This window comes from Rhagoletis pomonella, unplaced genomic scaffold (assembly GCF_013731165.1).
Source record: "Rhagoletis pomonella isolate Grant_MI unplaced genomic scaffold, Rhpom_1.0 Rhpom_scaffold_00005, whole genome shotgun sequence".
NCBI lineage: Eukaryota > Metazoa > Arthropoda > Insecta > Diptera > Tephritidae > Rhagoletis > Rhagoletis pomonella.
Genome location: NW_023458559.1, coordinates 35,506,029 through 35,522,782, shown reverse-complemented (window position 1 = coordinate 35,522,782; position 16,754 = coordinate 35,506,029). Strand labels below are relative to the sequence as shown.

General features: G+C 34.6%; 1 protein-coding gene across 1 annotated transcript in view; it reads right to left on the bottom strand.

The window, feature by feature from the left end:
• The window catches only part of LOC118738865, a 39,605-nt gene extending 25,547 nt beyond the window's left edge, over positions 1-14,058 (bottom strand). Inside the window, exon 1 of the mRNA XM_036469878.1 lies at positions 13,869-14,058. Within this exon, the coding sequence (XP_036325771.1) occupies positions 13,869-14,058 (190 nt within the window). The remainder of the gene's footprint in view (positions 1-13,868) is intronic.
• Between the last annotated feature and the right edge of the window lie 2,696 nt (positions 14,059-16,754).

Here is a 16,754-nt window from a genome sequence, read left to right as displayed (position 1 = left end):
AGCTCCTTGCTTCATTAAATTACAGACCTTAACCCATTAACTCCAAGTAACACTGGTAGCGTATAGGTATCGCATGCAAATATCGATTTTTGTGTTTGAATATCAAATTAACTTATGCGATTGCAAATGTATGTATATGCTTCCTTTATTTCTATCTTTTTTTTATTTTTTTTATTGTTATCGCCGCTTTTATATTAGTTTTGTAACCATAACCGTCAATTTAGCTCTGTCATGTATGTAAGTATGTGCATTAGGGTGGCCCAAAAAGAGTAAAGTCGGAATTGTAATGCTCTCACCCCCTAGGATTGTTCTATATCGAAAAAAGTATACCCCTAGTATTTTATTTGGAAATCAAAAAATATTTAGAGGTCGCTCAAAGTTTTCCATGTATTTTTATATGGGAAAAAAAATGTTTTCGTAGAAATGGTATAGAATTCTTGAAAGTCAATATTTTTCGATCGGAAAGCTTTGGTTCTCTTCAGGAGACTTTCAATAATAATACCCAATTGTTTATTTAACAATTTTTTAATACTAACGATTTTTTATTGGTCGCCCCATCGCATTTTTAGGGGTTTCTGTGGGTTTTTAGTGGACCTAAAAAATATAGTTGCAATGAAAAAATGGTTAAATAAAAAATTGGGTATTATTTTTGGGAATCTCCTGCAGATAGGCAGAATTTTCTGGTAGAAAAATATTGATTTTTAACTATTCTATACAATTTTTACGAAAAGTTGTTTTTTCGCCATATAAAATACATGGAAAACTTTGGGTGCTTTTAGCGACCTCTAAATATTTTTTGATTTCAAAAAAAAAGGGGTTTATTTTTTTCGGTATAGAACAATCCTAGGGGGTGAGAGCATAAAAATTCCGACTTGACTTTTTCGCATGCATTTTTGGGCCACCCTAATGTGCATACATATGTTCATATTTGTTTTACGCTTATATCAGTTTATATCAGCGGCGCGCAATCATCGTTATTAAAGTTGTATTGATTACCGCATTTTGTATTGGTTTGTGGTCGCGCGCATGCGCTGTTGCGCCGACTCGTTTTTGTCGGCTTGTGTGCGCGCATGCGCAAACAATTTTTTCATTAGTTCAATTTTGTACTCTTTTTTTTGGCGCCCATACTCGCATAAGCTCCCTGCCTGCTGTATGCATATGTATTCATTTTCTTCTTCTTTTATTTGTTTATAATTTAGTTTGAGTTTTTTTTTTACATTTTTTCTTTGCCAAGCCTTTCGAAAATATGTATGAATGTACATATTTGATTGCACATTCGTAACCAAATTCGATTACATAATTTTATCGGTTGCACCTTCGCTTTGAAGCCCGTACTACATACTGCTACATACCTATGTTTGTATACATATATGTATTTGTGCGGATATGCACTTAGGCAGCTGAATATTTCCGTGCGCATGTGTGCGAACGCAAACCTTACACACTGTATTTCGACAACATTTATATATTTGTCCGTCACTCAGTTGGAGTGCACTTTTCAGTCTACTCATGTATAATTAAGAAATTTTAATGCGTTTTTTTTTAATCTTTTTTAAACCACTTTTAAGAGACGTTGTTGCCAAAGTGTTATTAAAAACTCGTTTCGTTTAAGACACTTAAAATTATAATTTCGTAAGATTAAATCAAATCACTGATACATATAATAGTATTTGAACTAGTTCAATAGTTACCGCTAAGTATTGCAACAAAAAATACAAAGTTTAGTGCAAAAAACTCATAACTCGAATATAGGGTAAAACAATGTTAGGTTAGATAAAGTTAGGGTTATGCTTCGTGCCGCAAACTAAGTTCAGGACCAGAGAGCCGCTACGGACCATCTCCGGTACAGATGGTTGCTTATGTTGGTTTTCGGCTTGTGATGACAAAGCTATTCTGGCCGACCGAAAACGAGGTCAGTTGGCCGTCTTCGAGTGAGCGATAATGGACATTGAATGAGAAACGGCCTTAACCTTACCACACAGTGGATCAGCCATTCAGCACACTACAGTAGTTTTAAAATCTAACTTTCATGTGATGGTAATATACCAGTGTACTCACGAAACTGTGGGCTAAATATATTAAAACTGCGTTTTTAGTTTTTGTCTCATTTTAAAAGGACTTTAAAATTTGAAAAATATTATGTAGGCTGTGTAGAACAAACTTTTGTCCAGTGAAACCTACAGCATTACCTTCCTATAATATGTCCTTCCTTGTCAGAACTCACACGGCACATTTTTAAGATAGACAGGAATTGGTGACTACATGATGGTGGATGGTGACTACTGATGGGCAAATGCACGGAAACCGCATTTCTTTAAATCTTATAGACGATTGAAAATTTTAAGTATTGGCCATAAAGGAGTGCACGCTAAAAGTTTTCCTCGATATCGAGGGAGCCTATGTCTATGCTATAGCCTATGGCTATAGTCAAAAAATGGTAAATAAAGCCTTGTATGCTACACTGGATGTAGAATGGGAGCTCCTTGATTGCTTGTGGACTGGACTTCACTTGAAAATATGGGCCTCGGCTCAACTCAGAGGAAGATTAACCCTTTGATCTCGCAGTAGGATCAATCTGGCCAAGGGTGGACCGGGGATGATCTAGGCATTTCCTTAGGCTGGCAGAGCCGTATCTCTCGATTCTGGTAGGTATACTGGCTGGCCGCTGTCCTATCGGGATTCACGTACTGAAATTAAATATCTTGATGCACCGCAGGTGGAATAGTCTCAACACGTCCTCTAAAACTGCCCAGCTTTTACCAGATTGCGGCTTAGGTACAAGGGTTAGCATTTTTTGACTAGTCCAGAAAAGCTCTCCGGTACTAGCATCTGCCGCCTGCGAAACTTCGTTCTCGGCACGCTGAGTTTCTAACTTCTAACTGAGCAGATACCGTTCGAAGTGGTATCACAAGGGACAACCATCTTAACCTAACACTGGATGTAAACAGTTGTGATAAAACTGATCCTCTTCTGCAGGGTCGCCGTATGCTTGCCGGCGTTAAACAAAAATTTTTCCAGAACCAAGGTGAAACGGGTGTAGAGCACTACATCCGCTAAATCTCTGGCAGTAATATTAAATCGTCCACTGTTGGATATCTATGGCAAACTTCTGGCCGGCTATGGTGCAGCCAGGTTGAATGCGATGCAGGTTTTGGAAAGACCTCAGATACGGGCTCACAAAGGTCAAAGAAACTCTGCCGAATAATCAACGAAATTAAGAATATACCACTACTCTACTCTCTTTTGTCAACAAATTCTCTATAAAAATTCCAAACAGGAACGAATGGAAAGTTGCCACAGACCTAAACCCAGGGATCGACGACTATATATACAGATGGTTGTAAGCTTAACGAAATAGTGGACAGCTGGATTTACTGTGATAAAATCGGACGAAACCAAAGTTTCCGCTTACCGGACCATTGTAGCAGAGCTAAACGCCATAATGCAGGCCGCTCGGTTGCTCATAACTTCCGCCCCTCTAGAAGGGCCTAACACTATATATTCCGACATCTCTGAAATCTAACGGAACAACGTCCAAAGTAGCCATAGAATGCAAAAGGATTCTCAACTAGCTGGCACCAAAATGCTTATTGACTATTGTATGGGTTTCTAGACACAGAGATATTCCTGGCAACTGCATAGCCGGCAAGTAAAGGGACGTCAATATTCGAGGTCAATTATGCACAATATGCGGGCATACCTCTCACCTCCTGCGAACACAGATTAAAGACTCAACTCATCGAGGAGGTAAGCACCAGGTGGGCTGTGGAAACCACCTGCCATACTACCAAGCAAATTTGGCCAAAATATTGTGTAAAGCGATCAATAGCTCTCAAAATTTGGTTGCTATTAAAAACGCACTCGGTGGCTCAAGTTTTAAGTTAGGAAAAGAAACAAATGGCTTCCGCCAGTGGTATCACAACGGGCTTTTTCAGTCTACGCATACTTCCGCGCTCCTGCACGGTGGCAGCCACTCTAACCTATCCTCACCTAGCCTATTTAACCTTAACTTTTGTTTGCAAATTAACTTTTTAGTATCAGTTTTTCCACGAAATTTTTGCTAAAACTTTAATATGCCAAAGCTGTAAAGCACACTCCAAAATTAGCTATGCAAAATCATGGCAGACAATTTCTTTTCATGCAATAATCAGCAAACAATAATGCGCCAATAGCGCGGATCAGTGATAGCGGCTAAGGTGCTTGCAATGCCGAGAGGCCGGCAAGTCAAAGCGTTTTTATGCATCATTGCTTAATTTTTCCGATAACAATTTCATTTATGCAGGCTTGTTTTTTTTCAAAATACATACATATCTATTTCAGTTCAACGATTTTATGACCCCAAAACTTTCACTTTTAAAAGCGCTTTAAATAAGTGGAAAACTCTAAGAAAAAACAGTGTTGAAAAAAAACTATGCAGAAGCACAAAGGTGCACACTTATACAAACATAAAAGCATGCACTAAAAATTACAGCAGCGCATCTGCAGCAACAAACTGTACTACCGCCATTCAAGTAGTTTCACAAAATGTTTCGAATAATGAGCAACCCAAACCAGCGACTTTGGCAACAGATGCCCTCAGCTACTGCATACATATGTTCCTACTATGTATGCCTGCGTTTAGTTGTATGCCTTTGTATAACTGGGAGCAAACATTTGTCGTGAGTTGTTGTGAATATGTACGCGTACTTGTTGAAATGTGTGAATAAATTTTATTTTATTTTTGTTGTGCTGCTGCATATGCCACCACCTTAATGATAACTCGCCATGACACTTCAAAGGTGTCTTCTACTTCCATTTTCACATCGCTTTCCCTGTGCTGAATGCCTTTGGAAATTACATCAAGACAATTATAAAATTGTCGCACGACGTGAGTTGTGTTAATTACTCGAACATAAAATCTTTTAGTTTTTTATTTTAATTAAAAAACATCGATCGCCTATGGATCGCTCTTGGCAGTCAACATACACATATACTATACATATAAGTGTACTATATACTCGATATGTTAGCAAATATACAAACTAACGGTTAAACTGCATTTTTAACATCTGTTTGCTGATTTGAAATAAATAAGTTTTGTAATCATTGAAAAGAAATATAAGTAACTACATACGCACGCGTATGCGTATTAAAACACCCAGTGGGAACTTCGCTTCGTTAGATGACGATAATGTCAACGACTAAAATATACTCATTCACACGCAGTTCATAGATATCCTTCTATATATACAGTGTGATCCAAAATTGCGTAAAAATATTTGGCACAGGTATTCCTTGGACCAAGATAGAAAAAAAACTCTTAGAAAACATTCTTCTCCCAACGAATTATTTACTCAGTTACGGCCAATTGAAGATAAACGGACTAAGTTGATAAAAGCATTGAAATCATCAATTTTTGGCTCATGTTTAGCTTGAGAGGTTTTGAATTCCCCACAAATTTAAAAATATATTTTGAAACCGTCCAGCACAATTTTGCGCGGTACGCAGTCAATTGTCGTGAGAACAAGTTAAAAAAACGCATTTTGTTACATAGTTTAAAAATTTTGTTATTCAAATTAGCTGCTCGAAATGACCTCCATTTACAAATAACAAAAGCTTCCATTCTTCGATGTAGAAGAGAGGTTGACGCATTCAAAAATGCCTTCTCTTGAAATGCATCAATCTTTTGACTGTATCAACCGGCTGGTAATAAACTCAACTTTTTCGGAAACAATCTGGCCAATTCAATACATCCCGGGCTACAAGAGAAAACTGAGCTAGCAAATGATCATGCATAAAGCACATACACTAGGCGACAAATGAAAGTGTACTCCTTATTCTAATATAATATTGGCAGTTACTTTCATGAAACATTTTTTTGCATCAATTGTTTACTATTTAAACAACATAAATCAAGGTTTAACTCTTTATATAAAGTTCACGAAAACTAAAAAAAAAAATTTAACTTTTTATTCAGAATTTCTAGAAATTTTACGAGTATGCATTTTTTAGCCCATTCAGCCTTGACTTTTGAAAATTTGTTTTTTTTTGAGACTGCTTTTACGTTTTTTTTTTATATAACAAGGGCAATTTACAAAAACTTGCCTTGATTTTTTGAAATTTTTGCTAACGGTCTCCCGGATTTTATTTCATAAGAAATTCATGCTTACTTGGAAAAAATTGCAAAAATCCGTCACCAAAAAAAATTCCCAGAAAGCAACGTGATTTTTTAGCAGTTTAAACGTGCACTTCATTAGACTAAAATTGAATTGGCTAAAAAACTGCATACTCAAATTTTGATGAAATTTTTTTTATTATTGTGAACTTTATATTAAGTGTGAAACTTTGATTTATATGTTTTAATGTTAATTAATGTAAAAAATGTTTCAGGAAAATAATTGGGAATATTATATAAGAACAAGGTGTACACTTTCATTTGTCGCCTAGTGTATTTGTTCTTTGAATTGGCATATCATCAGTGAAAATAGGTAAAGGTATTCAACAAAAAATTACGATATACTGGACAATCAAACCTTGAAAGTAAAAACATTGGGACCAGCAAGTAATTGACTAGCTTCCTTCCAGCAGGCCTATTCTGCTTGTAGCCGAACATTTTGTAACCGGGAAATTTCGTCTCCAAACATTGACACCACTTCTTGCAACCACAATAGGCCTGTGAGTGTCAGATCATAGTTGAGCTGCATAATTTTCTACTGGGTGATTACAGTTGAGCGGCTTTTTTTTTTGAAGCTACTATTTGTTTTACATGACTTTTTTATCTGAATTGAATATTGCGTGTTTTACAGGTGCGCATCAACATGAATTGACGTTTGTTTTATGCTAAAGTTGATTTTCTGGTTTCGTAGTATTAAAATTAATACTTAGGCATTTTATTTCTATTATTATCACATCACTCAACCGTTAAGTTTCGATTTCATTGTTTCATAGTTACCGATATTATGCGTTTGTTTTATGTTTTGCACCATTGATTGTCACAACGTTCAGTTTACGCACCAGCGATTTTTAAAACAGCTCCGACTCGTATTCACTAACTGGGATTCTTGGTTTTTAGAGGCTTTAGCAAGGGAAATTGTCTTTAATTTGAATGAGAAATTGCTTATTTTTTTTGTAATAAGTAAAATATACTCATCTCTTGCATTTAAAGGAGCAAATATAATTAATATTTTTTATTAATATATGTATATATATATTTTTTTTTTGTTTTTGTTTATGCTGTTTTCATGGCCAGTTACACACAATGCCTAATGAGATCGCGCACATCTTGCGTGATCCATCGCAGTGAAGCTTTTGCATTAAGTCTTATATCAATTTACTTAAAAGCAAGTGGATGCAATAGCAAGCAAAAAAAAATCTTACCAAATAGTTGTAACAATTGCGTCTAGGCATAATTTATTTAGTAATATTATTGATTACTCAAACACTTCGGTGGTACTGATAATGGAGCTTGTGAGAACATTGATATGTATACACATCGCTTTCAGACAACCTCACTTTCTACTCTTCGGTAATACCCGTGCAAAAATGTCAGCTTTTGAGAATTGTTCAAACCTCGGCAAGGTATTTACCTCACTAAGCATTAGCAGTGAGTGAAAGGTAAGGGCTATTAAAAATTAATACATAAGAATTTTGTGCTCGCATTTTTCTTTAGCGTTTAGCCGAGCTCCTCCTTAAATGTTTATTATTCACGGACTTTTTATTGTCTAGACAAGTTACTTAATCTACAAGCTGTTATTTAGAGTGAGTCAAGTGGGAAGCAGTTATTTAACAACAATTATTAGTAATACGTTAATTTAATTATTCTTTTTTTACAAAATTGCTACTACAGGCTTTGGCAAACTTAGTCATGGAGCGATACTCAGTTGAACAACGCGTAAATGCGATCCAAACTTCTTATGAAAGTGGCCGTTCTGCACGAAGTGCATTTCATTGCGTGACTTTTCCGGTCAACATAACCGGCCATCTGAGCCAACAATCAGCCGTTTAGTGCAGAAATTCGAAGAAACTGGGTCGGTATAAAATGCGATAACACATCACGTACAGTACGTTCGGCTGAAAATAAATATATTATTATTTGTATAATAATATATTTGTGTACATGCCTAGAAAATTATTGGCACAGGAACCTAAGCCTAGAGACCATTTGCAGCGCCTAATGTTTTCCTTGCCAATTGGATGCTTTGAATAACAAGCCGTTGATGTCGATTAAAAAAATATCATCATGACCGATGAAGCACATTTTCACATAAATGGGAAAAACTGTCGCATTTTTGGGTACTAAAAATTCACACTATGCACCCACAATGAGGTACTTCTTGGTGTGTTTTTTTGGTTGGAGGAATCATCGGGCCGTACTTCTTCAAAAATAAGGCCGCAAATCTGGTACGATGAACGTTATCGTGACATGGTAACAAACTTTTTATGACCTGAATTAGATTACATGGATTTGGACAATATGTCGCTTCAACAGGACGGTGCTACTTGCCACACAGCGCATGAGGTCAAATGTCCACTGAGATCTTGCTATTGAAAACCACGGGACTTCTTTCTCTGGTGCTACATGAAAATTACGATCTATGCCAATAACCCAGAAACGATTCGATAGCTGAAGAACGAAATTATGCGAGTTATAAATGATATATACAGAACTGTTCTGCAAATCGTACGATTTGAAATCGGCGCGATTTGCTAAATATTTTTCAATATTTGTATTGAAAATAATAAATATTTTAAAAGGAAAATGCTAAAAACATATCATACACGTCACATCCATCGATTTTCTGAACATGCCTGATAGTCCGAACTATGGACAAAAGTCATGAATTTTTTTACATAACAGGTTATAGAAAAAATTAAATGTGATTTTCTTTTTTCTTTTAACAAAATATTCAATTGTATTACTAACTAGTATTTTTTTAATATAAAAAATGGTATCTTTTCTTTTCAAGTGTTTTTTCTGAAATTTTTAATACGAGGTATAAAAATATGCTAATCGGAAGAAACGGGGTTTAATAGCTTTTACAAGGCTATACATTTTTTTTTTAATTAGTTCAACATTTTTTGAAATATAAGGCTATTAATTTTCCGAAGATCTGACATTTGATCCCTTATAGCACCTGTATTATAAGTTTATACAAAAAAAAGTTATACACCGTTTAAATAAGAGCAAAAAGCGGGCCACGTCTGTACTTTTTACTTTTTTAGTTGTTTACATACAATAATTAAAAATAATTTTTTACCAAAGGTCCAATTTCGAACTTCGAAGGGCAATATCTCGATTTCGGAGGCTTACTTCGAAAACGGAGAAATTACCTTTCTAATTATGACTCAAAAAGTTGGTTTCGTCCACTACCCAGCCAAGTGCTGTATGTACAGTGTATTAATATGTAAAACTTTTATATTAACATATTTAACTAAAATAAAGAAAAATGGGTTTTTTTCGAAAAGGCGCCCGTTCGATTTGTTTAATTTTGGATTCAAACAGTTTGTAATTTCATCGTCTAACATAATCAGGTCAAAAGACTTATATGCAACAACCTATCATTTACGTTTTATTCAGGCACACCGTGGGATGATGAATCATGTTACTTTAATATATAGCCTTAATTCTTTAGTACTGTGTATTCTCTTTTTTTTCATATTAATTTCTTTGAATATTGGATTCGCTTACCTTAAAAATAAAATCACGTAATATGGTGTATTTTAAGGTCAGATCTGCATAATAATTCCATGGAAAGTTAGCATTTTAAATTCCGAAACGTGCCGCATTGAGACGCAAAAAAAAAGAAGCAATAAAGTAAACCACATTTAACCGTAAATGACGAATTGTGGGCTGTCTCTGATTTGTTATTACCAATGTGTGTGAAAAAAAAAATTGCTTCAAATTTTGGCAAGCTTTATGATTTTTCTATTGCATGTACATTAAGGTGACTCACAAAAAAAGTTGCGGTTTTTTCAGCGAACTTATAAAATTATTGCACTTTAGGATATCCGCCAAAATATTTCGGAAAACATTAAAAACCCTCGAAAAATCCAGTTATTTTAATTCCGTTGATACATTTTTTTTTTTTTTTTAATTTTAATGCACAAGTTTTTAAGCTCAAACTTTTTTATTATCTGAGGAATTTTTTGGAAATAAAATATTTTTAAAAACTATGTATATAAATCTTAATCAGCCTTATCATGAGTTTCATTTTCGCCCGAAATGGTTCAGTTTTCACTTTCGGTTATTCACTACGGGCGAAGGAAAAAAATTCAGGCAAATTTGCTTTCGGGCGAAACTCACGACAAGGCTGAAATATTTAGGTGTAAGTCTTAAAACATAAATATTATAATAATTCCGATAGAAAACTGTACCGATTTCTTGTTTTGTTTTATGGAGAGTGATGCACCTTAATGTGCATATGTATGTACTTACTTTTATTTGATTTTTGATATTTAATGTTTGTACTGATTTTTATTTTATTTTTGATTTTTATTTTGCATTTTGTTTCCTTTTTTGCATTTAAGACCTTGCCTTTTGCACATTTTTCTTTTTGTCCATTATAGCGTGGGTGCAAATCTTATTTTGTTTTTTTTTCTGCTCATTATTTATATATTTTGCGTTTATAATTGCCGTCGCGTCGGAAATTGCCGCCGCTGCCGCCGGCTTATGGTGAAGGTCAACTCTCATCCGATTTGACATTGAAATGGGAAATATGGCACAGCAGTAATAATTTACATTTAAAAATAAAACAAAAATGGGATATATATTTTTAGACTAGTTAGTTTATTGTAAGCATACGACAACAAAGTACGTAAAATTTGTACTTTTTCAACACTGATTATCTAATAGCGCATAAAATTGGTGCGTGTTTCGTTTTGCAGATCTATTTTGTGATAATTCAAAACTTTTTTTATGCACTAAAGGCCACCGATTTGAAGATATGTACCATTTTTTTCTATTTTATAAATATTTTTCGAAGCAAGCAAACAAACTATGTACGTAAACTTAACTTATTTCTGTATTGTTTTTGTGTTCTTTTTAACCCTGTCATTGTTTACAAATAAGCTAAATAGTGCAAATGTATGCAGATTCAAAGCAAATCCAGCAATATTTTCCGCCATACATTTGCACATCATGTTCTAAAAAATACCAGAATTGCATTTTTAATGACACAATTTAAGAACGACAACAACAGCTTGATCAACAGGAACCAACTAGTAAATATTCATCTCAAATTGCGTCACTACGCAGCCATGGCTGCCTTCGAGCAAATCCATGTCAAGAAGCCTATTTTAATGCATCGCGATTGTGTAATAGATATGCATTAATATTTACGGCTGGAAGTTTACGTTAGATTTGCGTAAGCGCATAATTTTACATTCGAAGGATACATTTATATGTAGACATGTATTTACGTACCAGTGTTCGTGAAGTGGTGAATGAATGAATGTTTTTTTTTGTGGAAATCCCAAACGGAAATCAATAAGTAAAACACTTAATGGCATTCTAGTAAAAAGTATTCTAGACAAAAACTCAAAAAGTTCTGCACAAATTTCTTGTTTCGGACACCTACTGCAGGCTTTCCAAGGTTTGTTAAAGGCTAAAAATTAACCGATATATAAAGGGGGCGTGGCACCTCTCATACAAACGCAATTTTTCATAACGCATATGTCTGGAAGTGTTCATGGTAGAGTGCTAAAACGCAATCCTTTGCTCATGCGGAAAAAGGGGGACTATTGGAAAAGGGGGCGTGGCGCCTTCCAAACATACCGAAACTTTTACCTATGTATTTCATACACTCAGCGAAGCCGATCTTTACTAGAGCAACAGAAACCAAATTAACAATTTTTAGAATTTTTGTCTGTCTGTATATTTGTACGCGCATCACTCAAACACCGAGTATTGATATAGGTGTTACTTGAAATATAGAAAAAATATAGAGTTGCCACCTGTTTGAAAATTTCAGTTTAAGCAAATTGATCAGATAAAGAAGAAAACATATTACAATATAGCCGTCAAGAGAAAGAGGTTTAAGAAGCATTATAGCCGAAAATATTTTTTAGGAGGGTTGCCACCTGTTTAAAAAATGGTATTCAAATAAGTTGATAAAATAAATCAAATACTCAAATATGTGTGTAAAATTAAAGATGATTAAGAAAATTTACTGTCGAGAATATTTTTTTAGAAGCGGGTTGTCACCCATTTGAAAAATGTACTTCAGGTTCTTCCATACAAAGTATGTTCGACATTTTTTTTTTTTTGTATGGAGAAAATGAGCAACACCTTCTACAAAAAATGGCCAAAATTCAATGCGATTTTCTAGCAACTTTACACTTGCACTTTGTTATTTGTACTAAAATTGAATAATTGAATGGACTATACAAATGCATACTTACAATTTTTATAATTAGAAAGTATTTTGCACAAAGTTTAGAGATTTGATTTTTATGTTTTTTTGAGCACTTTGAATTTTATTTTTATACAAAAAATTTCGAAAATCAATCAAAATAAAAAAACTTTGCATATGTTGCAAAAAAGCCACTGTGGCAATACTTTTGTTCGTTACTGTACTTATACATGTTTTTTATGTCCTTTTCGATTTTCATAAATTACTCAGAAAATATATTCACGCAGCGATTTAAAATTTTTTGGATCAAAAATAAAGCTAATATTTCCGGCGTTATTTTTTCGCTCTGAAATAATGATTGTATTGTAAATTTTTATTTTTTTTTTAACAAAAATAATCATTATTTTGTGAGTTTTACTTTTTTCGGAAAAAATAATTGCTTCCAGTGGTTTAATCAAAAATAATGATTATTTTCTAGGGACTGTATCGATTATGTCTTTATAATAAAAATAATAATTTAATCTTTAAAATTGGACTTCTATTTTTCCGTCAAATTTAACGGTAATATTATGATTTTTATTTTTTCGATCAAGAATAAACGTTATTTTTGGGTTTTAATCGTTTTTTTACGATCAAATTATTTTCGAACATAATTTTTTAGACCATAAAAGATTTAAATTGGCCATAAAATCGCAATCTCCATAATGGACTAACGACTACAAATGGTTGAGAAAAATAAAAATTCAAAACAACGATTACTTTTGATCGCAAAATAATCACAAAATAATTTGACCGAAAAAATAATAAAAAAAAATAACGATCTTGATAGTGAACGATTATTTTCGGTCCTGTTATTTTCTAAATTTATTTTTTTTATCGAAAATAAAATTATTGTCTTGAGCTATTTTTTACCTCTCAGAAATTAAAATTCATTTTCTAATTTTATTTTTTTATTTTATTTTTGGGCAGATCGAGCAGCTCAAAATGCCACACCGCTTTTCTAATAAATTGTTGATTAAAAAATTACAATTCACAAAATAATCATATTTTTTTCATAGCGAAAAAATAACACTCGAAAAATTTGTTTTATTTTTGATCATAAAAATATAAATCAATAAATAGTTTTTATTTCTGATCAATACAATAAAATCAGAAATTTATTATTATTAGTGAACAGATATTTTAAAATCGTTTAAATAATGAGGGGGTTCACAAGGATTGTTGGGCATCAATATCGTAAGTCCTAAAATTTTTCTGTGTAAAATAGCGATTAAAAAGGTTTTAAAGGACTTCTAACAACACCGAAATTTTTTTGAACTGATAGAAAATATAAAAATTTAAAAAGTCATTGCTCACTAATTTTCATATTCCAACAAAAAATGTATTTCCTCCTAATTTTGTAAGCATTTTCACAGTTTTTTTATAATTTTTCTTTTTGCAACCTAAACAAATGCATTTCATTTAACTAAATCAATTACTATAACGGTAATTAAATTTGCAACAAACACAACACACCCAACCCATTTCAACTCTACTCACCTTCGCCAATATCAATATCCGCATCGCTTTGCTGGAATTTGCCCGGACCAGTGGTGGCGGCCGCTGCTGCAGCTGCTTGATTTGTATCCGATTTAACGCCTCTTACACTGCCATAACCGTAAAAATCGCCAAATAGCATCAAGGCCAATGCTGTGAAGATCATGATACGAAAACGCCAAGCGACATCCATATTTTGTGATGTGGTTGGAGATGTGGTGCCGCTGGTAAGGAGGAGCGTGTAGTCGTTTGCGGAAAGATGAATAGCGAGACGACTGAATGTACAACTATTTAATAGTTATGGTCGTAACCAAGCGAGATGAGACAACAGCAAAGACAATAAAAATCGTTGTAATGCAATTAAGATTTCTTCACACCACACTGTCAATGAATTGTGTTTGCGAATTACCGTTGTAAAGAAATATAATTTTTAATTTTTTTTTTGCGTAAGTTTGTGCTTTAAAACTTTTGCCAAAGCAATTCTGGGTTAATTCGGTTTTTTATTTATATTTTCGCACCGCCTGAATGGTTTTGAGTGTGCAACGCTATCACTCACGTGTGGGCTTATGAATTCGATGAACCACTAAGATATGCACTTGGTTTTAGCAGCGACACACACGATTGTATGCGCGCTCTTGGAAAAATGCAAATGCGAATGTACCTTTCTTAGCGCTAAAAAGGAAAGTTATATTTATTATATTTAAAATTTTATTTATCTATCATGCAGCGCAAGCAGCTTTCGAAGGCGCACAATTTTTACTGCTATTTTTTAATATTAAACAAATTTGCGAATTTTTTTTACAGTTACCGTGATTGAATTTGAACCTTTTATAAAGATTTTTTTTTTTCTTAATTAAAAAAAAATATTCGTTAGCGTGTTATAAATTTTTCTTTCGCGTCTTTGCAGAAATTTTTACTTTTTTAATTGTTGTACCTCAAGTTACGTCTTTTAAATTTTCCAAAAATTTTCATGTGCAATATTTTTCTTAAAACACCTCAACGTCCGCCATGCCCGCCGTTAATTTTCAAACTAAGCTTAAAATCAAGCAAAGCGCCACATTAAAAGCCACTTCACTAAGCTGGTTGCTTGCTGGCTGGCTGTGTTTTTCGGTGGCTCGACACACCACGCTTTGCGGTAAACAATGACACCGAAAAAAACACGCTACTTAGCCAGACACCGACCAAAAACGAGTTACAGTGCTGAGCAAAAGTATTATAAACAAACGCCTAAGCGTGGTGAGCGCGCTGAGTCCAGCTTGGCGCTCGCAGGTGAACGTCAGTGATCGATCGCCACGAAAACAGCTGATTTGTTCAAAGCGCTCATTCAACTAAATTTGAAGTTTATTTGCTTATTCGCTTTATTCTCTGCTGGTCTCCCCTGCTCGGCGACACTCTTTTTCTCTCTCTACTTACCTGTAGCTAAAACTCACTCCCAGTTCACATTTGTATTACCTGCCTTCTCGCCGGCCCATTTACGGGCAGTTTATTATATCATCGCTTCAACTTCTGCTACTTGCTCGTTTATGTTGTCATTCCACTGTTGAGTATTTTTATTTTCGTACTCGCGCCATACAAAGTACAACAAACAATACAGCTGCGACTGTGATTGTAGCAATGCCGGCGTTAGCACACCATATACAGATTACGCTACCAAGCGAACTTGCCTTACCTGTCCACCTAAAAAAAAACGCCGCTTGTCCTCATACCTTCTTACAGTGTGTGTGTGTGTTGCACTGGCATTTCGCACAGTGCATTTTCCAGTATTTATCAACGAAGTACGAGTCACTAAAACTAATAACGAAAACATACAAAAAAAAATCCAGTAAATCGAAAAAAAGGAATTGCAGTTATGCCCTCTATATCTGGCAAGTAGGAGTGGAGAGTGCGCGCATTTCCCTGCTTTTGTGTGCACAACAAAAGATCTATGAATTTTCACAGCATTTTTTTCACACACTTGTCATTCAATTTACATTTTTAAGATCTTCATAAATATGTATGAGAATGTATTTAAAATGGGTTAAAAAGTGATTTTCCCATGTTTTACATTAAAGCTTAAGCTTTTTAAAAGGGGTTTCACGGCGTGAGAAAAGCTATTTTAAAACAAAAGTAGACAGTTAACAGTGTTGCATTTCTAATATAGCCTAGATACATAGGGACTAGATTTGACTAGTCGAAAAGAAACAGTACCGCTTTTTAGGTCTCCTCCGATATCGAGTCATAAACTCAGAACTAGAAGACTCCTACGTCAAAAAGTACGCGGACCCCAAGGAGGTGTGCTCTCACCTCTACTATGGAATATTGCCGTTGACAGCTTGCTTAAAGAGCTAGAAAGAAACAGCGGCAGAGTGGTAGCCTAGGCCGATGATATTGCCATTACGGGCATAGGAAAATAGTTAATAACCCTGACTAGTCTCATACAAGGCCTACTAAACAAACACACGCGATATGCAGCAACGGGTGGTTTGGGGGTAAATTCCACAATATCAGAACTGTTACAATTTACAAGAAAATATATCTGTCCATCTCTCGGAAATATCAACTTAAATGGTGCTACACTGCAAAGAACTGATCAGGTTTAATATCTAGGTCTAATTTTTGGGTAGAAAATTAAATTGGGATCCTAACTTCGATGAACGGGTTCGCAAACCTACAACTGCTGTATACTCCTGCAGCAGAGCTATTGGAAAAAACTGGGTTCTGGAGCCCAGAATTGTAACATTTATCTACACCGCGGTATGGTAGTTTGATGGAATGCTCAGTTTCCTACAAGCGACTACATACCACCCACCCGCACTTCTAAAACCAGGTTGAGGACCCGTCTTCCCTCAAAGCAGGAATGGTCAATGGACAGAGTCAGGAAAAGGGGATCAATCCATGTTCATACTAACA